The sequence below is a fragment of the Camelina sativa genome, chromosome 20 (assembly GCF_000633955.1).
Source record: "Camelina sativa cultivar DH55 chromosome 20, Cs, whole genome shotgun sequence".
In the NCBI taxonomy this organism is placed as follows: domain Eukaryota; kingdom Viridiplantae; phylum Streptophyta; class Magnoliopsida; order Brassicales; family Brassicaceae; genus Camelina; species Camelina sativa.
This window is the reverse complement of record NC_025704.1, coordinates 22,753,805-22,779,590: the sequence shown is the minus strand read 5'-3', so window position 1 is coordinate 22,779,590 and position 25,786 is coordinate 22,753,805. Positions and strand designations below refer to the sequence as shown.

Genomic DNA, 25,786 nt, shown 5'->3' with positions numbered 1-25,786 from the left:
ACCTTCAAGCACAACCCTTCTCGTACTTCCCTTGGCATTGATTCCTCCAAACGCAAAGCTTGGTTCCGTGACATCAAAGAGGTTCTTTTTTTTAGATGTTTGTTCTATGTAGATTTTGTTTTGCGCTTATATGTTATGATAAAAAACAAATTATTTTCTTTTCAAATTTGAGCTAAACCAAAATATTTAGGCAACTATGATTTTTTTTTTACATACTTTTATCTTGTTTTTTTTTCGTTTCTTCGTAAAGTTTTCAAAAGATGATTGAAATATGTATACTGTATGTATTGCGTATTGCAAATATAAACACATTTAATTTCTTTACCCCAAAAAAAAAAATTAGTTGTAAAACGTAAACGGAATAAATGGCGTTGGCGTTTACATGTAACATATATCTTCAGTGAAAAATCAGAAAATAGTTCACTTGTTTCTTTTTCATTTGAAACAATCAAACCGACAAACCCCTTATGTCTTTGTCATTTTTACTAACTATTAGAATATGTATATGCAAGGGTAAACATACTACTCATTAGTTTTACGTTTGAACAATAGGTCTTATTTTAAAAAAGAAAAAAAAAATCTTCAACGCAAACGGAATAATCGGCGTTTTGTGCTTACATTTTATAAAAAATAGTATTAGTTGTTACATTTTACAAAAATAAGTCACATGTAAAGTTGTAAACGCAAAGACAAAATTCTGCTTTTACGAGTAAAACAATTAAATCCGTGTCTTGTTGTAGTTTTTTTGTTAATAAATCAGTTATTGTTTTGTTGATCATAATGAAAACGCAGGGTGACGATAAGACCGGGATGTTGGCTGTACAAAGCTTAAGGAACAAAAAAATGGTGACAATTCTCACCGCTTCGATCGCCATACTTATCTTCCTTTCTCTAGCCGCGGTAACTAACAACGCGTTTAAAGCGAGTCATCTCATCACCGCGGCCGATGACATCTTCTTCGGCTCACAAAACGCTAAAATTTTCGTCCTAAAATATGCATCTGCCTCGTTGCTTCTTGCAGCGAGCTTCTTCTTTAGCTCAATTGCCCTGAGTTATTTTATGGATGCAATTTTCCTAATCAACGCGATTGCTAAGAAGCCTGAGGGAGACTGCGACTGCGGTTTTGATATCACGGGGACAACGTCGTTTAGGGAGTATACAAGATTGGTGCTGGAGAGAGGTTTTTTTATGGCTATGGTTGGGAACAGGGTTATGTGTGTTTCTGTCCCGTTGTTACTTTGGATGTTTGGACCGTTACCGGTGCTCGCCTCTTCATTAGGCCTTGTTTGGGTATTGTATCAGTTTGATTTTCCAGCGAACGCTAAAATTTCTGTTTGTAAATCATAAAGAAAAACATTGAAAATAACATTGTATTTTTGGTCAGGTTCTACATGGTATGTTAAATTTACTTTAAAAAAAAATTCTTTGCTCATATGTAGATTCTAACGTGTTAAAATGGTAACTACATGTCGGCCCGTAGCAGAAGCCTAACAAATAAGAGTCTTAGGCAGTAGATCTTATATAAAATTTTAGGGGCATCATATATATATAATTATTCTATAGTATAGTGGCTAAGTAACGTGCTCTCTGTCTTTCGAACCCTTCAAACTCTCTCCACCTTAATCTGATAATCTCTGACACCAGTTTTCTTCTATCTTCGGTCTCGGCCGATTCTCTTCTTTCTTCATGTATGTCATCCTCTATTTTTCTTTTCTTTGTTATCAAGTTTGCCATTTGCCAATCTCTGTCGTTTCTTTTTTTTTTGCTTCCATTTTTGAATCATTTACAGGCTTCCTCACTTAGCACTTTATCAGAAAGATTAATATACAATATATGGCTCAGTAATTGACTGAAAATTTTAGACAAAGTGATTAAGTTATTGTTCTTTTTCTGTTTCTATTTTTGTTTTCTCATTCTGAACTCTAGTTATTTTTATCTGTAGTACAATGCCGCCGGGAGGTAAAACAGTCATTATGTTAAACATTAGCTTCCAAAGTCAAAATATGAAAATTAACTGTAATATATACAATTGAAGGATAGAAATAGAAAAAAAAAGCTGGTATTCATCTGGTACGATTTTGAATTGAGATCTAAATAAAATATTAGTCGTCCTTACAGTAATATATTTGACCCCCAGGTACATTTTAAAATAAAACTGAAATTAAAATGCTGGTAGTCCAAATTGACTTTAGCATATAATAATTACTAAAGGAGTGTCAAGTTCATTGAACTGAATAGACAGAAAAATTGAACAACGCGAACAAAAATAACCATAATCATGAACATACAGCAAAAGGACACAAAGTAAGTTATATGTTATGTTATTCCAACGATATTCCCTTACATAAGCCGCGACAAAAGATTGTGATGTAGTCCCATATTCATGCCATTGTGAGCAAGAGGTGCATACATCCATAGATCATCTGAACTCAATAACTACGTTGCAAAATTTCCAAAAACGGCAAGAAACAAAAGTGTTTGGTTAGGAGACATGTTGTATATAAACACAATTTAAGAAAGACTTAAGTACATGGTTTCTTGCAGTACAAGAAACAACCAAGACTCAAACAAGACATAAGTTGTTACCTTGATTTGCAGCTGCAAGAACTTCACGTAATGGACGGCGTCTTCAAGCATTGTGCTTATATCGACCTTTGTCCCATTAGGAACTAGGCTCTGCAATGTCTTTAGCCTATCGTTTATCCTTTCTCTTCGTTTCTGCAACATTCTTTAACATTATTATTCCACAAAACCTAACAACTCAAACCAGCAATGATCAATGATTTGTTTGGTTTCTTGAATTACCCGAGCATATAGGCTCTGAGGATCGGATGCTATCCGTTTATTGGGTTTTGCTTTCCCTTTAAGGCTTTTTGATGTATTAGCTGTTAAACCTAAAGCTCTCTCATCATCTGAACTATTGAAACTGTTTAGGCTCTGACCATCTCTCAAAGCAGTCTTAGGCTCGGTGACCAAATTGTTTTCCGAGCTTAACTTTTGCTTCTTCCTCGGTTTCATCAGCTCCTGGTTTGTGTTAACCATTATCGTTAGCTCAACGATATTGCAAGATAATGGCTTACCTTTTAATAAATAAAAAAACATCGAAAATTTAACATTTTGATTTGAACTTACTTGTCTTGAGTCGACATAGTGGTTCGTTTGGTAATTGGAACCATCAAGAACAGCCGGATAGTTCCTTTGCAGAATCATACCAAATGGGAAGAAATCATCAGAAGAGAAAGCATCAGTCTCACTAGGAGCATTGTAGAAGCTTGTATCGTCAGATGAACATTGATCAAAGTTGAATATCCCTAAAAGAGACTCAAATTCACCATCAACCAAAGCTCCATTCTCCATCGCAATCTTTTTTTTTTTTTTGGGTGCAAATTTCAATGCTCAATTTTTATCCTTTCTTTTCTTAGGCGTGCGTCTATACATTTATATATAGCAGCGTACCAGCTCATATCAGAGGCTTGAGGAAAATAAACTTTTGAATATGATAAATATTTTATGGTTGGTTACAAAATCTTAGTCACTCTGTCTTGAACAAGTCTTAAGGTTCATAACGTACCATGTTCAACTACAATTAGTCAACTTGTGGGGTCGATAAAAGCCAAGTTTAGACAGAGTCAATGAAGAATGCCACTCCATTGCATGACGATCGAGTACATTATATATTTTTTATATATAGAAAGATTCATGTTTCTCAATGAATGTCAAACATTTTTATGTGAAAGATCAAAAAGAGAATAAAGAAAGAATATATGGGGCGCCCCACGATATGTACAAAAAGTGTCTTGTGACAATGAACTTGTTTTTTTAGTTTTCTACCTTTTGGGGAAATAAATAGTCCATTAATCCGAATGTAAGTTTCTTTTCCGCAATACATGGATGAATCTTACGTACGTTGGGGGTTCGGTGTGTGTCCAAATCACGATTTGGCTATACACGAATTACTTAAACTAATTTAATTGAATTCGTAAAGAGGTTGATATACAATATAGAAGATATACTTTCTAGTTTAAACAACAAAGTTACTCGTGCTTAGAGCAAGTTTAATGGGTTAATGCTAATGTTGTCGTTGTGTAAGTGTAATCAGCTTGATTCAAATTCCTGTAATAATACATATTGTTGAAAGATAATAAACATAGAGATATACTGAAAAATCCAAAGGACGGCACAATATTATTTGAGATTCCGACAAGATGAGATTCACACTCGTTTGCGTGTCTTAAGATCACCCTTGCATACACAAACAAATAAAAATTAATATGTCAAAAGTCATTGTCCATTATATAAACAAATAAACACAGCTCAGAAATGTTTTGTTGTGTCTAAGTTCGATTAAGGTACAATGCATTAAATCTTACGGATTAGCTGTTCATTGATGGTTAGACTTTTTTCTTTTAACCTTTCATTTACTAGATTATAAAGTTTTATTTTCTTTCTAAACATTACAAAAATATATACTAGCTGTTGTTATTCCATTGATGATTTCAGTTCCATGACATGTTGTCAAAATAACCATGCATGCATAATCTCTTTCCAACGGTTTTCCTATTTTTTTCATAAAATTTCTGGTGTTATATTTAGAGAACTTCGGTTACATATATAGAGTTTAGGTGCCGCAACAACAGCTAATCCGGGGTGAACAAGCCCGGTACAAGAACATATATAGGTTACATATTAGACAGAGAAAGAACGAAACCACAACATGAGCAAATCTTGAAGCTTCGGATTGGAGCGCCTTGCTATAAGCAGGTGTTTCGTATACAGCGGTCAAGCTGGTGAAAAAGCCCTTCCACAGGGGTGCGCATACCCGTGAAGATGCTGGCGTTTCGTTCATGCCATATTGCGTAGATCACTGCATGGGCTGCGATAAGCTTTAGAGGACCCATCTGAGCTTCGCTAGTAGGAGACTTTAACCAGAGCAGAAAACGATCCCAAGTGTTGAACCCTGTGTAGTGGAACTGAAGCCTGGCGAGGCACCATCTCCATAGATCATAGCTATATGGACATCTCAAAAAAAGATGGTCTCTTGTTTCAAAGTAAATCTCGCAGAGGTGGCAAGTATCATCTTCTACTAAACCCCAATTCCTTAACCTCGACAAAGTTGGCAATCTATCAAGGCAACATAACCACATTATGAAAGAGTGTTTGGGGATAGAACCTGTGAACCATACTTGTTTGTGCCAGTTAACCTCTTGCGCATGTGGCCTGATTAGATTCCAAGTTTCGGTGAAGGTAAACCTATCTTGAGGGTCCCCATTCGGTGAAGCCCAGAGGTAAGTGTCCTTGGCATCCGTATTGAAATCAGATTCAACGAGATGGGAGAAGAGTAGTTCCTCGTTGAGGTTCCGAGCCCCTCTAAAGATCCATCCATCTATGGTACGAGCATTGGCCATAGTAGAGTCTAGTGGGAGACCAAGTCTTAGGTGTTCTCTTGGCCCCAGGAATGTAAACAAATCACCAAACGGAGTCCATTTATCATACCAGAAGGAGCAGGATCTACCATCACCGATTTTGCAAGAGAGGAATGTTTTGGCTAGGTATCTTAGTTTGAGCAATTGCTTCCACATAGAAGAACCTTGGCTCGAAGATGGAAGTCTCCAGAAGCATTTCCTTCTCAGCTTATGATTTTTGCACCAAGCAACCCACAAGGATCCTGAGGCAGTGAATAATTTCCAGATCAACTTGAGACCAAAAATCTTATTCCATACTCTAAGATCCTTTAGACCGAGACCACCCTCTTCTTTTGGAGAGCAAACTTTCCTCCAGCTGACTTTGGCCTGTTTGGGGATGTCAGAAGCTCCTGACCAGAGAAACTTTCTACAAAGCTTTTCAATGTCCTTAATGCACTTAACTGGAAGTATAAAAGCTGCACACCAGTATGCAACAATGTTTTGGATGATTGAACTCAAAAGTTGTAATCTTCCGGCATAAGATAAGTGTTTGTTTTTCCAGGAGTAGAGTCTGGTCCTTATCTTGTTTACTAGGGGTTCTCAATCTGATCGTGTAAGAGGGTTTGGCAACAGTGGGAGGCCCAGATATTTGACAGGGAGGGTACCCAGGGAGAATCCAAACATAGTGCTTAGCAAGGTCTGATCAGCCGCGGAAGTACCAGCTAGAAACAGCTCTGTTTTGCTTCGGTTCATTACAAGTCCAGAGATGTTGGTAAAGTAGGCTAGAAGATTCACAATGGCTTGCAACGAATTTCTCTCCCCATCGAAGAAGAGCATCACATCGTCAGCAAAGATTAGGTGCGTGACATTGGGATTGGTTGCCTTAGGGTGGAAACCGATCTGGCCTGATAGGAACCTCAAATCTAGGAGTCTCGAGAAAATGTCCATTCCAAGCACGAAGAGGTAAGGTGATAAGGGGTCTCCCTGTCTGAGACCTTTCTTTCCTTTAAAATACCCACATAACTCGCTATTTACAGAGATAGAGAATCTTGTAGTCTTGATGCATTGGCTAATCCAGAGTATGTATTTGCTTGGGAAGTTTGTTGCGATCAGGATATCTAAGATAAAGCTCCACTCGATGGAATCAAAAGCTTTACGTAGATCAATTTTCAACATTCCACGCTTAGAGGTCCCGACACTGTTATACCCTTGGACAAGCTCTGAAGCAAGCAGGACATTCTCCACTATCTGTCTATCCTTAATGAAAGCTGTCTGGTTTTCTTGTATCATGTCTGGTAAGAGGATCTGCAGCCGTCGTGCAAGTAATTTAGAGATTACTTTGTAAACCGAGTTAAGGCAAGAAATAGGCCTATAATCTCCAACTGTTTCTGCATTACTCACCTTGGCTATCATGGAGACTGCTGTAGAGTTCCAGCTTGGCTCCATCTTTCCATGAGTGAAAAAATTTAGAACTGCAGCAGTGACCTCCTCCCCTACAATCCCCCAACAATGTCTAAAAAATTCACCTGTGTATCCATCAGGGCCAGGAATTTTGTCTCTTGGAAGAGCAAAAAACTCAGCTTTAATTTCTGCAGGGGTGAAGGGTCTTTCCAGACACTCTCGCTGCGCCTCAGTACAACGGAATGGGTGGATGGATTCGATACAGGCCTGAAGGCAAGGGGTGGGGTTTGAGGTGCCAAACAATGATGTGTAGAAATCGACACATGCATTCTTGATTACCAGTTTATCAGTGGTTGTCGATCCGTCTTCAAGTCTAAGCCTCTTAATCCCAGTGAAAGCATTTCTCATCACTACACTCTTGTGAAAATACCCAGTGTTTTCGTCACCATCAGTTATCCACTTAAGACCTGACTTTTGGTGAAGGAAAGTCACTTCAGCTGTTGCTAACTTCTGCCAGGATTGATAAGCAATGCGCTCTGCTGAGGCCATCTCTGGAGTAGGAGTGGTAAAAAGATCAGCTTGAGCTGCTTTGAGGTCAGCTAGAGCCACTCTAACTCGATTTTCGATCCCGGAGAATGCAGCTTTGTTTAGTTCCCTGAGTTTGCCTTTTAGACGTTTTAACTTTCTTGATATTTGCATAATAAGAGAACCCGAGGCATGCTCTGAGGTCCAGCTCTCTTGGACTAATTGTAGGAAGTTTTCATGTTGCATCAGGTGGTGGTTAAAGCGGAAAGGTCTTGGTACTCTAGGGCCTCGCCCCTGAAATCTGATACAGCACGAAGCGTGATCTGAAAATAACGGTTCCTCAAATGTGGCAATTGAGTGAGAGAAGGAATCAAACCAGAAAAAATTCCCCATCATCCTGTCCAGTTTCTCTGCTACCGGAGTACTTTGCTGATGGTTCCACCAAGTGAAAATTGGGCCATGTGAAGGCAGGTCCGACAAACCGCAAGAGTTCACACAATTTTGGAGATCTCGACACCCTCCCGAATAAACTTCATAGTCCTCTCTTCTTGAGTGTTCTGAAGGAAGAAGGGTTTGATTAAAATCTCCTAAGACAAGCCAAGGAGAGCATCAGAGAGGCGTGTTAGAAGACATGGTTTCGAGATCGTTCCAAAGCTGAGTCCTTTCGCTTCTCAGATTTGCTCCATAGACAAAAGATGCTATGAAGTTTATATCCTTTTCAGGCCAAGCAATACCACAAGTGATATGTTGGCGAGTCTTCTTGTAAAGAGTTACAATCACAGGCTTACTACTGACTATCCAAATTCTCCCTATATGAGAGTGTTCATAATTGGATATGAGACTCCAACCCGGCAAAATCTTTTTGATAGTCTTTTGCGCGTTGTGTTCCAAGACATGAGTCTCCAAAAGGCAACCAAAAATTGGTCGTTGTTGCTGGCACCAAGCTCTAAATTTCTGCTGCTTATCTGGATCATTGATTCCTCTAACATTCCAACAAAACATCAGCATCACAAAAAATATTTAGATAAGTGACTAGTGGCGGAAGGAAAACCTTCCCGCATGAATAGGACCTTGCTTAAGCTTAGCCCTGAGTTTTTTCTTTTGACTCTTAGAAAGAACCTTTGTAAAACCTCCTTGATCAGCTTCTGGGGGCTGGGGGTTTTGATTCTTTCGATTCTGAGCTCACGACTTGTTCAGGTGTGTCGGTCTCAGCACCTGATTGGTCTGGTGGCTTCACCTTCCCGAGACCTTCCTCCACTGCAGGTTCCTCCATGCGCAGAGTTTCTTCCATATCTTTTCCTCTGCTAGGGTCAGGAGAGATATTTTCAGGTTGGGAACTTCCTTTTGGAGGGGAGGAGGGAAGGACGTGATCCCCACTAGATGAGGGAGGAGCTTCCTGAGGTCTCTTAACCCAGACCTTGCCTTTTACTTTGCGGTTGGCAGGATCACCAGTCTGATTCTCATGGTTTTGCATAGAGACCATCTCTTTACCATTTCGCCAAGGACAAATAGTTATCGCATGATAAGCCTTTTTGCAGATGAGGCAGAGAGGCGGAGCATTGGTACAATGTTTGGAGGAGTGCCCAGCTTCATCACAAAGAGGGCAGACAGGAGGCAGATGAGGACAAGAGACTGCGACTCTTCTTGTTTCCCCAGATTCAAACTGAGCACAAACAAATTCTGGGAGCGGCTTATGCAGGTCAATTTCCATGAAGACCTTTGCCACCTCAAAGTTTGTCATCTGTTCAGTTTCTTTATGAAGGCAAATCGGGTGACCCACAATACTGGCAATTCTGCTGAGAGCTGGCGGGTTGTAAAACTCATAGGGCACATTGCGTAATTCTATCCAGACCGGAGCTGTCTTTAATGAAGGCTTCGACGGTTGAACACCCGGCGACCACTCAGCTACAAACATCGTGGAGCCATCAATAGACCATATTCCTTCTCGAAGAACTCTTTGTCTCGTAGAAACATTGGATATCTTAAAAAGAAATGTGTTTGGTGTGTCGAGCTTGGATACAGAAATATCCTGGTGCCATTTACTCCAAATTAAATTGACAATCGCACGGATCTTACCAAAAGAGGGAGCTTTACGGTAGAATTGACCGACCACAAAACTCTGCCAAAGGGGTTTACTATCCTCGATTACTTTGTTTGGGATTGTTACACAGAGCTCGCCCGAGTCTAGTAGGAAGGGGGAGCCACATTTCTTCAACGAGCTAGATCCACCGTACGTCCGCTCCGCCCAGATTAGTGGAAGCGTTACCACGGCGGCAGCCTTGATTTGTAGAGACGAAGGAACAATTTTGCTTTCGTCCACATCTAGATCTGCACTTTCCACGGGGGGAGAAGGCAAGATCTCTTTCGGAACTGGGAGAGGGAGTGGTGGAGGAGGATTGATGGGAAGAGGAGGAGGTTTTCTTTTTTTCTTGGCCATGACAGAGGAGAAACGCCGGTGGTGGCCGCCACCAGCTCAGGGGGAACAAAGGAGGAGAGGCAAGATCTCCAACGGTTTTCCTATTGCAACATCACCCCAAAGGTACCCGTAACCCTTCCGCTTGTGAAAGGAAAAACCAACGGTTTGGAGATAACATGCACACATTATTATACGTGTGAAAATGACATGCATGACCCATATGTTTTCCAAGATTTTACGTATGTAAGTCATCGTTGCTCATGCCACCAACGCTGCTGCTAAACCTGTTTTGTTAGCGTGAATTAAATTTGGTATTTCCACCACCCCTACAAATAATCACACTTCATTGGGCTTGCCAAGTGGCGGTTGGATCTTAACCAGGACTCAATAACCTTAAATGTAAACCTAGGAGAATATGTACAAATTACAAATATACTTTATATTAAACAGTAATAGGGAGTGATTTTTGAATACAATGTGAATGAGAGGATATCCCAAGTAAGAATAACAGATAATAAATGTCAAAACAAATAGCATTATGAACTTTCTCTATAACACATATATGTGTACATAAAAATCAAAGTATGAATTCTTTTTCGGAAGAGATGACCAATATCAATTGATACAAGAACAAAGATGATATTAGTTTAGAGATTATTGTGCATATTCCTGTAAGGTTATGTGGATTACATATATATACTAAAGCGATTCATTCTAGTTTCCTACTCAACCAAGATATGATATTGATACTAAATCTGTATACTAAATTGATAGTCAACATTCAACAATTACGGATTGATATGTAGTTAAGTGAATGACGAAGTTGGAACATGTTGAGATGATTTAATCTCAATAGCAATATTTTAAGGATATAATTCAATAGATTAAAGGTCTGACTGATTCAAACGCAGCATTTGCGATTGCGGTTGTGAGAGTTTGCAGAAGCGGGCAGTTGCGGTTTCAAGCGATATTAAGCGTTTTGAACAACTGGTTTAATGTTTTAAAATGGGTGCGTTTGCGGAAGTTTTACGACTGGTTGATCAGCATATACAATAGCAGTTAAAACATAATAAATATGATATATAACTATATAAATGTTTTAAAATATCAAAAACTTTATTAAACTTAATTAATATCATAAAAGTACTAGAATTATTATTCAAAAAAACAAATAACTTTCATAGTAAAATACTTATTACTTTATGCATTTGGTCTATCACCAAAAATTGTATCAAGTAATTTAACAAATTAAATGGCAAAACAAATGCTTGATATCGTAGAACTTCTGGATTGATTTTATAATTATGATAATATTTCTTCAATGAATACAAACGATTTTGGTTTGCCCCCAATTATGATAATATTTCTTCAAAAACTATATTATGAAAAAGTAAAAAAATTTTAAACATGATTAATAATTAAGAACCATAAATAATTACTAAATATAAATAAAAAATAATTATTCAAATATTAAACAAGTAAATTTTATTTTATAATGATACACAAATAATTATTAACTAGATTATGACCTGTGGTATACCGCGGGAAAAGTTTTTATTTAATTTCTTTGTTAATGTACTATTTTAATAATTTTTCTGATGCACTTTTTTGTTAATTTTAGTAATTTAGTATATAATCCGTGGTATACCGTACAACAATTTTTGTTTGATACAATCAAAATTAAATGAGTTTGATTCGATATATTTTATATTGGTGTTGTTAAAATAATAAAATAAAGATTTAACATGTTTCGAAGTATCATATTAATGATATTTTATCTTTTAGTATTATTAATTCAATCATGTCATATCATAAAACCCGTCATGTAATATAACTCATTTGTATTATTTTATAAATTTTATATGTTTAAATATTCACAATTTTAAATTTTTTATTAAGTTTAGATATATCAGTTATAAATTATAAATTTTTAAAATTTTTTATAATTTACTATATACGGTAATTTACTATATTTGTATGTTAAACACACACTTTTTATATTAATTGAGTAATATATGTTCGTTTAAAAAAATCAAATCACAATATATGCAGAAAATATATTTTTTTTATAACTTTATGTATTATATGATGATTCACTACATTTAAAACTTAAAATCAAAAAGAGATGATAGGAGAATAATCCACCAAACAAATATCTATCTTAATTGTAAAACATTATATATGGATATTTACAATATTTTAATTGTGTTTGGTTATAAGGGTAGTAGAAAGAGTTAACTAAACTTGTTTGGATATGAATATAAGTATATAATGACATTCAATGGTAAATGTTTCCAAAAACATATTTATGAGCAAAAAGTGCTGCAAAAATACTAGTATAGATATTGAAAAATTACAGTTAAAGAATGATTATTTGAGAATTAACATGAATATATATATATACATATATATGATTTGATAATATATATTTTAATTAGTAGATTTTCCTTTTTTAGTTTCTTTCCTTTTTAAAAGACAAACGCAACCGCCAATAACCGCAAATGCTTGCGGGAAGAAACTTTTGAAATTTAGCAATTTTGAGCGGTTTGAAGAGATATGGAGCGATTTTTATGAATGGTATCAACCGCTAACAAACGCAATCGCCCACTAACAAACGCTAGGCGGGTAATAGCAAAAGAACCAATAAACACCTAAGTAGTACTTTTTTATGCTTAGGCTTTGAATGGCTGCGCAGTATGGTATAGACCGGACTATGTATACCAAAATATTGGTATGCAAAACAGTGGACTGTAGTATGGAGAAGACGAGTATGGCGTTCATAATGGTATGAAGCTTTGAGGAGTGAAATGAAAAATGCAGACTAACAGTGAATTTACATTGGTATGAGGTTGTATGCTTAGATGTATACTAGTATGGAGATTTTTAGTATGCAACAATGCATACTGATACCCAATGGTGAATAGGTAATTAAGTGTGCACTAGTCCAATTTTAGTCCGGTCCGGAGCAGACTATACAAGTATACAACCATTCAAAGCCTTAATAAATAATTTCCACGCATAGTGAGCGGAATCATTCAAATAAAATAGTTGAATCACAACGAAATGATTTGACATCATCATATTATTGTTGATCACCAAGAAACAAATAATATGATGATGTCAAATCATTTCATTGTGATTAAGCTATTTTATTTGAATGATTCCGCTCACTTCCCCGAAGGTCACCCATCCTGAGACTATTCCAGCATAAGCAAGCACAACTCTAGACTTCTTTCAGGATCCTTGACCAAAAAGATAAGTGCACTTTGGTGACATAGGTGGCCAAATCAATTCTTTCAAACCTCTCTGCAAACCGGGGTGTTACAATTCACCCCCATTAACATATCGCAACATCTTCGTTGCTCGCCAAGACCGTCACCCTTGACGGTATGATCCCACTCGACTCCACACTCGTCTAGGTTCGGCTCTGATACCACTTGTAACGCCCCAACTGCTATCTCTTAGTGGGTTCCATGTTTACTCTCAGTCCATGGCCCCACCTTCCTTAATGGGTCTCACATCCTCTTACTAGGCCCGTGAGCCCATCCATATTCGATGGTCGGTTTGCTACAACTGGGAGGCTTTAAATATTTGTTTACCGTCCCTACGAATCACCACATAATCATCCTGTGTTTTGTCCTCACTCGCACAGTTCCGACATTCACTTTTTGAAAAGTCACATATCCTGAGACTACTTCAGCATAAGCACGTTTAACTATGGATTTCTCTCAGGACCCTTGACCAAAAATATAAGTGCATTTTGGTGACATATGTGGCTAAATCAATTCTTTAAATCCTCTCCACAAATCGGAGTATTACAATTCTCCCCCACCAACATAGATTTGTCCTTAAATCTCGAAAACCCATGAACGATTGTGAAATACTTATCAACCTCGTCAACAGTTCTTCGAAAAATGGATTTCTTACTTACTCAATTCAGGACATTCACTTTTTGACTTTAAAATGTACTTTTGAAAGAATTACTCAAATGTTATCCAAAAGTTGGTTTATCACTTATATATATAAATCTTCTAAATATTACTCAAATGTTTAGTGTCTTGGGTGTAATTACAATTTACCCCTTGGGTTTATTTTTTCGATTTTGAGTAAAAAAAAATATACATACACATCAGATATGATTTAACACGTCACTAAGCAGTTTTTTTTAGATCGACAGTTGTTTTCTTGTTTATATCAAAGAAAGGGAAAGTGAATAGATTTAACTGTTCACAAACCGCGAAATTAAAAAAAAAAATCGAAACTCTCGTCGTCTCTCGTCGCCGGCGATACTCTGTCATTGTCCACTCTCTTGCCGTCAATCTCTCGCCGTCATCTCTCACCATCTTTGCTCGCTCTCTCTCTCTTCGTCTTTGCACTCTCTTTCTTTGTCGTCGCTCTCTCTCTCTTCGTCGTTGCTCTCTCTCTCTCTCTCTCTCTCTTCGTCTTGTTCGTCTTCGTTTAAACGTTCCCGTATGTGTCGAGTATTTAGTTTCGAGTTTTCCGGCTGAATATGGGTTTTTATCGATGATTTATGGCTGATTGTTGCCGTCGTTAATGACGGCTGATTTGTTAGATCTATTCGATTCGATGGCTGATTTACTTTTTGTTTTATGTTGCGGTTCAGTTATTTTAGAGTTTACGGCTGATTTGTTAGATCTATTCGATTCGATGGCTGATTTACTGTTTGTTTTATTTTGCGACTGAGTTACGGCTGAGTTTTGTATTGGTGACTGAGATATTTTGTGCTTTAGATCTGAGTTATGTATTTGTGGCTGAGTTATGTTATGCTTTGTGTATGAGTTTGTTTTATGTTATCGCTGATTTATTTTATGATTTACTTATGAATAATATTATTTATCAGATGTCGATGGTGATTATTTCTGAAGAACAAGCAAGAGATTACCTTGGACTATACGCTGAAGGAAACTCTAATCTAGAGTTTAGAGATATTAATACCAATTTCAAGATGGGATAATTCACTACGATCAGGGAATCAATAGGACAGGATGCATGGGATGAAACGAAGAAAGTACCCATTGGAATAATATCTAAGCTAGTTGATAGCCAATTCGTCTGGTCTGGTAAGATAGTACATTTCCTACTATGTAACCAGTTAAGGGTACATAAGAAGGAGCTTTGGTTTGTCGTCGGCGGTCAACCTATCAGGTTTGGGTTGAATGAATTTGCTCATGTGACGGGGTTAAACATAGACCCAATGCCTACTGAACGGTTTGAACTTGAAGAGGAACACAAAGAGTTCTTCAGACTTTTGAAAGTGCCTCTGGGAAAGGTCCAACACTACTTGAACTCAGGGAAGCATTAAAAGTGTGTCGGGGATGGGACCCTGAGCCCCGTAAATGGTTGGGGCTGTTGTGTTTTCAAGCCATTGGACTTTATGCCATCCATCAGTACTCTAGAATACCATTTGAAAGTGCGAAAAAAGTTTTTGTTGATGAAACCGTGATGACTTATCCGTGGTGTTGGTCAGCATTTGAAGCTCTTGTTGATTCTATAAAGATGTTGAAGCCTACGAGAAAGTCGTACACCCTTAGTGGTTTTACACCCGTGTTACAGGCTTGGGCGTATGAGTCAGTCCAAATCTTTGGAGAACGGTTTAGGAATGCATCAGCTGAAGATGGTGGCATACTGTTGCTTCAATGGGGGGGAAACCGTACACGTTCAACGCTGGAAACCGTAATTGCTGAAGAGATCAAAGTGCTTGGTGAGGTAAGGTTTATATCTGGTTGAGTAATTTTTTAGTGATGGATGAGTTATGATTTAGTGATGGCTAAGTTATTATTTTGTAATGGCTGATTTATGATTTGGTGATGGCTGAGTTATTATANAGCTTTGGTTTGTCGTCGGCGGTCAACCTATCAGGTTTGGGTTGAATGAATTTGCTCATGTGACGGGGTTAAACATAGACCCAATGCCTACTGAACGGTTTGAACTTGAAGAGGAACACAAAGAGTTCTTCAGACTTTTGAAAGTGCCTCTGGGAAAGGTCCAACACTACTTGAACTCAGGGAAGCATTAAAAGTGTGTCGGGGATGGGACCCTGAGCCCCGTAAATGGTTGGGGCTGTTGTGTTTTCAAGCCATTGGACTTTATGCCATCCATCAGTACTCTAGAATACCATTTGAAAGTGCGAAAAAAGTTTTTGTTGATGAAACCGTGATGACTTATCCGTGGTGTTGGTCAGCATTTGAAGCTCTTGTTGATTCTATAAAGATGTTGAAGCCTACGAGAAAGTCGTACACCCTTAGTGGTTTTACACCCGTGTTACAGGCTTGGGCGTATGAGTCAGTCCAAATCTTTGGAGAACGGTTTAGGAATGCATCAGCTGAAGATGGTGGCATACTGTTGCTTCAATGGGGGGGAAACCGTACACGTTCAACGCTGGAAACCGTAATTGCTGAAGAGATCAAAGTGCTTGGTGAGGTAAGGTTTATATCTGGTTGAGTAATTTTTTAGTGATGGATGAGTTATGATTTAGTGATGGCTAAGTTATTATTTTGTAATGGCTGATTTATGATTTGGTGATGGCTGAGTTATTATATACTGATGGGTCTCATATTCTCTTATGTTACAGCTGCGTGTGACTAAAATGGTTATGAAGGATGATGTACGCGAGCTATTTCATACGTGGCCAGATCAAAAAGATGACCCAGCAGTTGATCGCCTTATCCAAGACATACATGAGGATAAGTTTGTTAAAGGTTTTTGGGATGTTAAAGCAGATGTTGATTCTGAATCTCCTCCCGCGAAGAAGCAGAAAGTCCAGAAGATGAAAGTTTCTAACAGCNAAATGGTTGGGGCTGTTGTGTTTTCAAGCCATTGGACTTTATGCCATCCATCAGTACTCTAGAATACCATTTGAAAGTGCGAAAAAAGTTTTTGTTGATGAAACCGTGATGACTTATCCGTGGTGTTGGTCAGCATTTGAAGCTCTTGTTGATTCTATAAAGATGTTGAAGCCTACGAGAAAGTCGTACACCCTTAGTGGTTTTACACCCGTGTTACAGGCTTGGGCGTATGAGTCAGTCCAAATCTTTGGAGAACGGTTTAGGAATGCATCAGCTGAAGATGGTGGCATACTGTTGCTTCAATGGGGGGGAAACCGTACACGTTCAACGCTGGAAACCGTAATTGCTGAAGAGATCAAAGTGCTTGGTGAGGTAAGGTTTATATCTGGTTGAGTAATTTTTTAGTGATGGATGAGTTATGATTTAGTGATGGCTAAGTTATTATTTTGTAATGGCTGATTTATGATTTGGTGATGGCTGAGTTATTATATACTGATGGGTCTCATATTCTCTTATGTTACAGCTGCGTGTGACTAAAATGGTTATGAAGGATGATGTACGCGAGCTATTTCATACGTGGCCAGATCAAAAAGATGACCCAGCAGTTGATCGCCTTATCCAAGACATACATGAGGATAAGTTTGTTAAAGGTTTTTGGGATGTTAAAGCAGATGTTGATTCTGAATCTCCTCCCGCGAAGAAGCAGAAAGTCCAGAAGATGAAAGTTTCTAACAGCCAGGGTGGTGAATCTGGTGAAGGAGCTGCACAGAAGAGGAAGAAGAAGAAGAAAGGAATAAAGGTAAGAGATATGGTGTATAGTGAGTTTATATTATATGTAATCTTTTGTTAGCTTGTTTACGACGGTTTGTGTATTTGTTTCAGTGTGCTAGTGAGGAGGAAGATGCTGGAGAAGATGTGTCGGTTGGGTCGGTTGGAACTCTCATTGAGTTGGTGTCTAATTTAAACTCAAGGTTTGAAACCTTGGAAAAAAACATTGGATATTGAATAGAAAAGAGGATGAATGAAAGGTTTGAAACCATGTTTGGATCTGTTGAGAGTGATCTCAAACAGATGAAAGAACACGTGCTTTCCATGGGTGTTGGGCAAACTGGCCAAAACACTTTTGATGCGTGTTCAAATTATAAAAATTTCTAAATAAAGAACCTATTACCAGAAGACCTTCGGGAAAAACTGTTGACACCAAAAGGTCCACCAGCAGTTCCAGGAAAAATGCAACAAAACTACTCTGTCAACACTCCTCCGGTAATGTCTGAATTATGTTAATGTTATGGCTGATTTTCCAGAATGTTTAGATTAAGTTATCATTATCTTTAATTGTTTTCCCTATGTTATACAGGTAGATGGCAGTGGTTTGGCTAGGATCAGTAGGAATCTGAATAAAGATTTTGATAAAGATGATCCTCTTAATTTCATTGAGAAGTCTCCGCTGCTACAAAACCAAATCAACGGCCTTACACGCGGAAAAATGCCAAAGATGTAAAGAAGGACAAAGAATTAGATGCAAAGAATGTCAAAGAGGTTACGGCAAAGAAGGCCAAAGAGTTAGCGGCAAAGAAGGTCAAAGAGTTGGCGGAAAAGAAGGTTGGAGAAAATCCGCACAAGAGAAGAGGTAGAAATACTACTAATCCTACTGCCGTGAAGCCGTTGCAATTTGTAGAACCTGTTTTGAATGAGGGAGAAGCCGAAGTTGGTGCAAACGCTGGTGCCAACGCTGCTGACAGCAGTATATGTGATATGACAGCCGAGTTTATGGCTGAAAACAATGTCCTTGAACCTGAATCTGAGGATGATGAGGAGGAAAAGATTAGGCTTGATATAATTAAAGCTTTAAGGCTGGAGAGTGTTAAGCTGTCCCCGGATGGAAGTGCATTGAATACACAACAAGCTACACAAGCGAGGATTTTTCCTTATATTGGGGACAACGGACTGACGTGCATGAGGAAGAACTGTGTACCTAGAGCTGGAATATATGATCCTCTGGCACCGGTTGATCTGGTCAAATTGAAAAAACTTTTGGAGTACCTAAAGACAGCCGAGTATGACCCGTTAGACCCTTGTTAATCACAGCTTGTTAACATTATATTAACCTGTTAGGCAAGTCAACACCAAATATTGAATTCTATAGGACTCTCATCACCGAAAGAAAGAACTGGCCAGTGAAGGATGATACATTTGGGTGGCTGTCTAATAAAGTAAGTTTAACTTGATGTCTGAGTTATTATGTTTACGGCTGAGATATAATACATAATGGCTGAGTTATTATGTTTATGACTATGTTATAATACATAATGACTGAGTTGTTATTGTTGACGGCTGAGTTATAATACATAATAGCTGATTTGTTATTGTTTACGACTGACTTATATTACATTATGGCTGAGTTGTTGTTTACTACTCAGTTTTCTGTTTTACAGCACATGGGCGTGTTTATGAGACTCCTCAGTATTAGGTACAAACGAGATCCCTTCCCATTCCACAATAAACGCATTGCGTTTATAGACCTGTGGTTCACCAGAACGATGGTTCGTGATCATCGTCAGTTCGAGATGAAACCCAAGCTGTTTAAATTCACTAGCAATAGTTATAAAGATTTAGTTAAAGGTTTGATTCCACTAGATGAACCGACTAATTTGAAGTGGGTAGAAGATATGGATCACCTGTATATTACTCCACAACTGAAGGGAATCACTGGGTGGCGCTGCACGTGGATCTCATCAGAAGGCATATTGATTGCTATGATAGCATCGTGGGTCAAGCAAACAAAGTTAGTGATATTAGAATGCTGAATGCTTGTAGGGCGTTTATGCGGATGATTCCAGCAATGATGAACGAGAACGTTCCTGACAAATGGCATACACCTACTTTCAAACAGTTTACCTTCAGGAGGAAGAGTGTCTCCAAGGTCCCCTCTAAACGTACAGGTTGGTGACTGTGGTGTGTACGCTTTAAAGTTTATAGAATGTCTAGCGCTTGGTGTGTCTTTCGATGGAATCTGTGATCAAAATATCCAGGCTATACGATTAAAATGGTAGCAGAAATCTACGATGAGGCATCTGATTTTATGAGTTCAGTTTAAATAATGCATTATGTCCTTTGTTTCGTTTCTTTTGGTAGGAATTGTACTATGATATGTAAAACATTTGGATTTCTTTTGGTAGGAATTGTACTTGGATCAGTAAAACTTTGATCTGTCTATTTCCAAAATTATGGCTGATTTACGGTTCAGTTACGGCTGATTTATATACTCTCCACAGCTGACTTAATAAATATTTGTAAATTAGAATTATTATAACTCAAAATTAAAATATAGAATGGAAAAATGAATATTACAATCATTATAAGCAATAAAAAGTAATAATTATAGAGAAATATTGATTTGTACACATTCTGATCAAAACGTGTAAAACATTCAAAACATGATATTTAGGGGTTAGGGTTTGAGGTGTAGGGTTCATATTTCTAACATTATGGGTTTTAATATAACAGTTTGGTATTGGTTTTATTGTGTTTGGTTTAAGGTGGTAATTTGGATATACTAATATGATAACCATTTTTGAAATTACTTTTCGGTTATTTCCGGTTATGTGTCGGTTAGATGAATATATAACCATAAATAACCCAAATGTTATCCAAATTAGGTAGATTAACTTAATATAGCCCTAAACCGTTAGCAAGCCGAATATAACCGTAATTAACCGAAAATTCCAATACAAAAATACCAAAAGGGGTAAAATTAGTTTTTCGGTTCGGTTCGGTTTGGTCGGTTATTTAGTCTTATAATTGTAGTTATGACTGAGTTATAGTTTATGACGGCTGAGTTATCGTTTAGAGTCTTCTCAATAATATGAAAACGTATTATTTTTTCTTTCCTGGGTCTTTTACTCTGTCAGATTCCTAATAAATATTAAAACATCTCTCGATATCACAAAAAATGTTGTTAGGGAAACGCGAAAAATCACTAATTATGTGCCTGCTCAAATACACACGCGTAATAAATTCATAAAGTGAACTTTTTTACAATATATTATTAAAATATATAAATAATTGTTATTCGAATTTAGAATTTTATTTTTTTAAAAGTATTTCTCCAACAATTGAATATTAAAATTATTATAACTTAAAATTTAAATTTAGAATGGAAATATGAATATTAATATCATTAAAATCAATAAAAAGGGATATTTATAGACTTAGAGTGATTTTTACACGTTCTAATTTGAGAATTGGCTGAATTATCGTTATTCACGACTGAGTTATGTAAATATTTATAAAGTCATGGCTGAGTTAGCAAATATTGTGGTTGACTTATCGAACTTAATGGTTGAGTTATCATTCCGTAATGGCTGAAATGTCGAAATAACGACTGAATTATATTAATATGAAGGTACAACATAAACGAAATTAAAAAAAAACACACAATCATAGTTCATAGATCATCTTTCATAGTTCATATAGAAGATGACAAGAAAGTACAATAGAAATCACTTTCTGAAACCGACGTCATTTGGGCCAAATTCTTCAAACATATCGACCAAATCATTCCAAACTATGCTGCTCAACATCTCGGGTTTATTGCCACCTTTCGCCCATATCCTCTTGAGCGCACGCATCTGGGCTCTGAATAATGTTCTAGCCCCCAAATTAAACTGCGTCCAGACCGTTAAAGTATGCTTTGGATCCCACGTGTATTTACGCTACAATTAAAGGAAAGAAACGATAAGAGTATAGAATAATATCAATATGGTGGTTTGTCCAGAGATCTTACCGCGAGGAGGAGAAACCATCGTCTCTTAAAGTGGGAGGGGATCAAACGGTACGTCGGCCACGCATGGTGCCAGTTGTGTTGAAGTATTCCTCCAATTGCGATAGAGAGAACGTGAAGGAACTTGAACCACGTAACAATGGTTGTGTCAACCCAAGAACCCACGCCAGGGTTTAGAACCGGAATATTGTCCCGATCAGTGGCGCAAATGATCGCTTCGACATCTCTAAAAAACTGTCAATCGATATGAGGAACAACTTCCATGTCGATAGGAAAATGTAACAAATAGAAAGATCTATGATTTAGGGGAATATAAAGAGAAACAATAGAAACGAAGAATGAGACAGTCAGACATATGAATAAGGAGAATATAAAGGAAAAACAATAGGAAAACGAAAGGCCACGTCTATTATTAGGTTAACATATGGTTTCCCGCCAAAATATTGCTTATTGGATGAGTTATAGTTTTACGGGAAAACGAAAGGTCTCGTATATTCATGTGATGGCTGAGTTATAGTAAGTAATGGCTGAGTTATCACTAGGAATAATCTGGTATATATACAAATAGCTTTCTTGTATTCTGGTCCAACCAAATAATTTACTTTTATGCTATCTATGTATATATACAAGTATTTCTGTTTCTTTAGTCTATTACCTCTCAACTACAAACTAGAATAAAATTATTGTTTACAACACTATGTCCGCTCGAGCACCCAAGATGCCGGATCTCCCCGACGATGTTTTCATAAAAATCGTTTCCCTTGCTGCAGAAGATTGATAGTGGTCACTTGGTTCTATTTTAAGGGCTGGTCATAGGGAAAAAATGCAGTATACAGTAAAGAAGTTCTAACGACAGCTGCTATCTATTGCCTTTGTACTGATCCATCACAAATCAACACATCCAATGTCCCTGATGGTGGCCTCCAAATTGAAGGGCGGTACAGGCCTTTCTTTGTCAAATGCTTTGACGCCGGCAACCCAATTGCCATTTACTACGAAGGGCTAAGGGTTGTGGCTGAGGAAAGAGATATCCAGCGTGGGATTGATATTCTCAGTCGTAATTGATATGCTCAAATTAATCCCTAGAGCTACTCTCTCAAATTAAGAGATTACTGCAGTACTTAGGGGTCGAATTCCACAAGGACTCAAGACTACACAATAAATTATAGAGTTTTATAATTATGCTAAACAGATTAAATTGAATTAAAAATAGCAATGCAAAATATTAAATAAAGCTTGTTGTAAATTCAGAAGATCAAAAAGCTAGGCCTAGGGAATTTCTCAGGAAATTATGAAATATTAAATCAATCAATAAATTAGGATTCAAACAATTAAGAACAGATCTAGAACTCTAAACACTTTTGTAAATTAAATCAGTTCTCACTGCAAATAATATCTAAATTTAAAACCAGAAAATCCAAATCTCTTTGTAAAATTCTAGGTTAAAAATCAGCAATAAAATCAGGTTTAGATTGTTCACAAAATTATTAAATCAAATCTCTTTGCAAGAAATAATTTTGCTCATCAAAAGGTTTTTGTCAGGAAAATCAATTATATTCTCATATCAATTTATTTTCCTAAAGTATTAATTCTAGGTGATCAATCAAGAATTAATATGAAGAACAACCTAAGATGAAGATCTAGAAAGATAATGATCTAGAAAGATAATGAATCTTAAATAAACAGATCTAATAATTCATAAAATCCTTGTGAAAAACCCTAAACCTAACAAACAAATTACTCAGACATAATCAATGAAGAACAAGACATAATTCTGAATAATATGCAATTGAAATTAAAAGGGTAACGAGGGAGTTTAAGAATTCTTCTCTCAAAGCAGTTCAGATCTCTCTCCCAAAAGCTCTCAAAATCTCACAGGGTTGCAGAAAAATAAAACTTGATAGAATGAAACTTAAGGGTTTGGAAAACCTAAAAACACTATTTATATGTCCTAAAACACGTCAGGGACTTGTTTTGCAATTATGGAAAACTTTGGGGCAGATTTGTAAAACTTCCTAATTTGGCTCTTTTCTCGTTGGCAACAAGGGTGTCGATCGATGCTCTCTAGTGTCGATCGATGCCCTCTCTCGTATTCGACTCCAAGCTGATTTCCTCCAGATTATTGCTCCAAAATAATCCAAACTGCTCCACTTTGCTCCTTTCATGCTAAAAACCTGTAAAGACTCAAAAACAATCTAGAAACAAATGAAAAGACACTAAAAGACTCCTTATATCATGGTTAAAAACCACAAAAACCATGATATATCAACTCCCCCAGACTTAGCCTTTGCTTGCCCTCAAGCAAAACATAAACTTAGACCTGTGAAAGAAGTTTGAAAACAGGGAACTCACTCAATTGCATGATGATTCTTATTCACACTCTTCATTTACCTGACTCAAGAACTTACTTCTTATACTTAACCATGATAAGCATCAACATTCCTTACTCAAATCCCACAATCCTTTGGAATCTCTGAAATCTCCATTGTCATCTCATTAGTCAATATTAAAGCACAAATAAGGTGAATTCTTACCTTGGGTGTATTGATCAGTGGCATGTGGACTCTCTTCAGGCCAAGACATTCTTCTTACATCTCCTTTCCTCTCCCTTTTCTCACTTCCATAATTTTTTTCTTTTTTTTTTTCTAAATCAAAGGTGTAAGCGAATACCGGGGTCATCGGTAATTTACCTACCCCTCACTTCCAAGCTTTGTGTGATCATTTGACTCAAGAGTAGAATAATGAGGTCACAGGTAATTTACCTACCTCTCTAAACTGATCAAAATCATCTCATCTTTTATTCTCTTTTTTTTTGATTTTTTTTTTTTAAAAGCACTGAAGGGAAGAGAGAGGGGAGACATACTTTGAAAAATTGCACTGTCTTGTATGGCCTGAAGAAGAAGTCTAGTCCACTGATTTCCAACCCCAAGTTAAGAGATTAAGTCCGGTTAAAATCCTGATAAAAGTTGAGACAACGTTAGATCAATCAGATATCCATTGAATAAGGGCTTTCAGGATTGTTGATAAGGCTCATAGTCTTTCTAAGCTTCAGTTCTGAGATCAAGCATAAACAAATAATCATTAGAGTGTTAGCCAAATAAGAGAAATCATTAGTCAAGATCATAATTCCCAAAGATAAAAAGAAAAATTTTGAAAAATTTGACTCAAACTTTATGGTTTTGACTGACACAACTGAAACTCAAAAACAGAAAACATAGTTAGTAACTAACCTCCCCCAGACTTAAACAACACTGTCCCCAGTGTTATCAAGTAAGAGGAAAGCAAAAATAAAAATAAAATAAACAAAAATCAAAATCAAAAGAAAAAGAAAAACCTACCAGTGGGTTGCCTCCCACTAAGCGCTTGTTTTCAGTCATTAGCTTGACTGTGTTGGAGCTCAGGCATCCGGAGGATCAGAACATGGCATTGAAGTCCTCTTCATCCAAGGTGGTGTATAAGCTTTAGGTGCATGAGGCTTGCCAAGGATGTGAGGAACAGGACCAGGGTGGGATTTAGGGATTGGTTTGCCTCTCTTATGTCCTGCAAAATCATCAACAGAAGAAACAAGCGCTCTACGATAATCTCGTGGCTTGGTTAACTGCAAAACAGTTTTTATCTCTTTGAAATTCTTGTTGATGATAGGAGGAAGTTTAGGAGAAGAAGATGCATACCTTGGCCTTACCTGAGGGCTCTGGAGTGTGGATTGATGACTCTTCTGTTTGGGAACAGGTTTCTGACTTGGAGCATCAGTTTTGGACAAGCTTTGTCGCGGTCGTGGAGGGGTGTCGATCGATACCCTCTTGGTGGCATCGATCGACACTGAGCCTGATGCTCGTGTTGCAGAAACTTTTTCAACAGAAAAAGTCTGTCCATCAATAGTAGGAGCCCTCCTCAGCTTATCCATCTCAAAATTCATACTCAATCCATCCACATTCAGTGCTATGTGTCCCTTCTGCACATCAATGATGGCACCAGCTGTAGCCAAGAAAGATCTTCCTAAGATGAGAGGATCTTTAGGCTCTTGATCATACTTCAGCACCACAAAGTCAGTGGGAATCATTAAGTTGCCAACCTTAACTGGAATATCCTCTAAAACACCTTCAGGAGTTCTTCGGGAGCGATCAGCCAAGATAAGAGAAATCTGAGTTGGCTTGAATTCTGTCATCCCAAGTCTCACAGCAACAGAATGTGGCATCAAGTTGATGCTAGAGCCAAGGTCACAAAGTGAGTGAGAAAACCTTCCTGTGGAGATTGAGCAATCAAGTACAGAGCTTCCAGGATCTGGTAACTTCTTAGCAGTCCTACATTGAATGATTGCACTCACTTCCTTAGAGACAACTACCTCATGCTTTCTCTCCTTCTTCCTATGAACAGGCTGGTTCAACAGAATTGCACTAACATCCTTAGTTAGCAATGCTCCTTCTTCAGGGCTCAAACCATTGGATACCATTCT

At 37.5% G+C, this 25,786-nt stretch overlaps 3 protein-coding genes and 1 long non-coding RNA gene across 4 annotated transcripts in view; 1 reads left to right on the top strand and 3 right to left on the bottom strand.

Moving 5' to 3' along the window:
• The window catches only part of LOC109131121, a 2,183-nt gene extending 2,095 nt beyond the window's left edge, over positions 1-88 (bottom strand). The window contains exon 1 of the long non-coding RNA XR_002036879.1: positions 3-88. This is a non-coding gene — a long non-coding RNA (uncharacterized LOC109131121). The remainder of the gene's footprint in view (positions 1-2) is intronic.
• The window catches only part of LOC104771461, a 3,055-nt gene extending 1,665 nt beyond the window's left edge, over positions 1-1,390 (top strand). The window contains exon 2 of the mRNA XM_019241696.1: positions 793-1,390. Within this exon, the coding sequence (XP_019097241.1) occupies positions 793-1,347 (555 nt within the window). The 3' untranslated portion in view covers positions 1,348-1,390. The remainder of the gene's footprint in view (positions 1-792) is intronic.
• On the bottom strand, positions 2,069-3,397 carry LOC104771460 (transcription factor bHLH139). Its single transcript, XM_010495987.1, has 4 exons — positions 3,133-3,397; positions 2,806-3,024; positions 2,587-2,718; positions 2,069-2,436 (listed from the first exon to the last, which is right to left on the bottom strand). The coding sequence occupies exons 1-4, from the start codon at positions 3,355-3,357 to the stop codon at positions 2,341-2,343; spliced, it is 672 nt and encodes a 223-aa protein (XP_010494289.1). The 5' UTR covers positions 3,358-3,397; the 3' UTR covers positions 2,069-2,340.
• On the bottom strand, positions 4,752-7,352 carry LOC104772751. The gene is made up of 2 exons (XM_010497331.1): positions 6,068-7,352; positions 4,752-5,878 (listed from the first exon to the last, which is right to left on the bottom strand). The coding sequence occupies exons 1-2, from the start codon at positions 7,350-7,352 to the stop codon at positions 4,752-4,754; spliced, it is 2,412 nt and encodes an 803-aa protein (XP_010495633.1).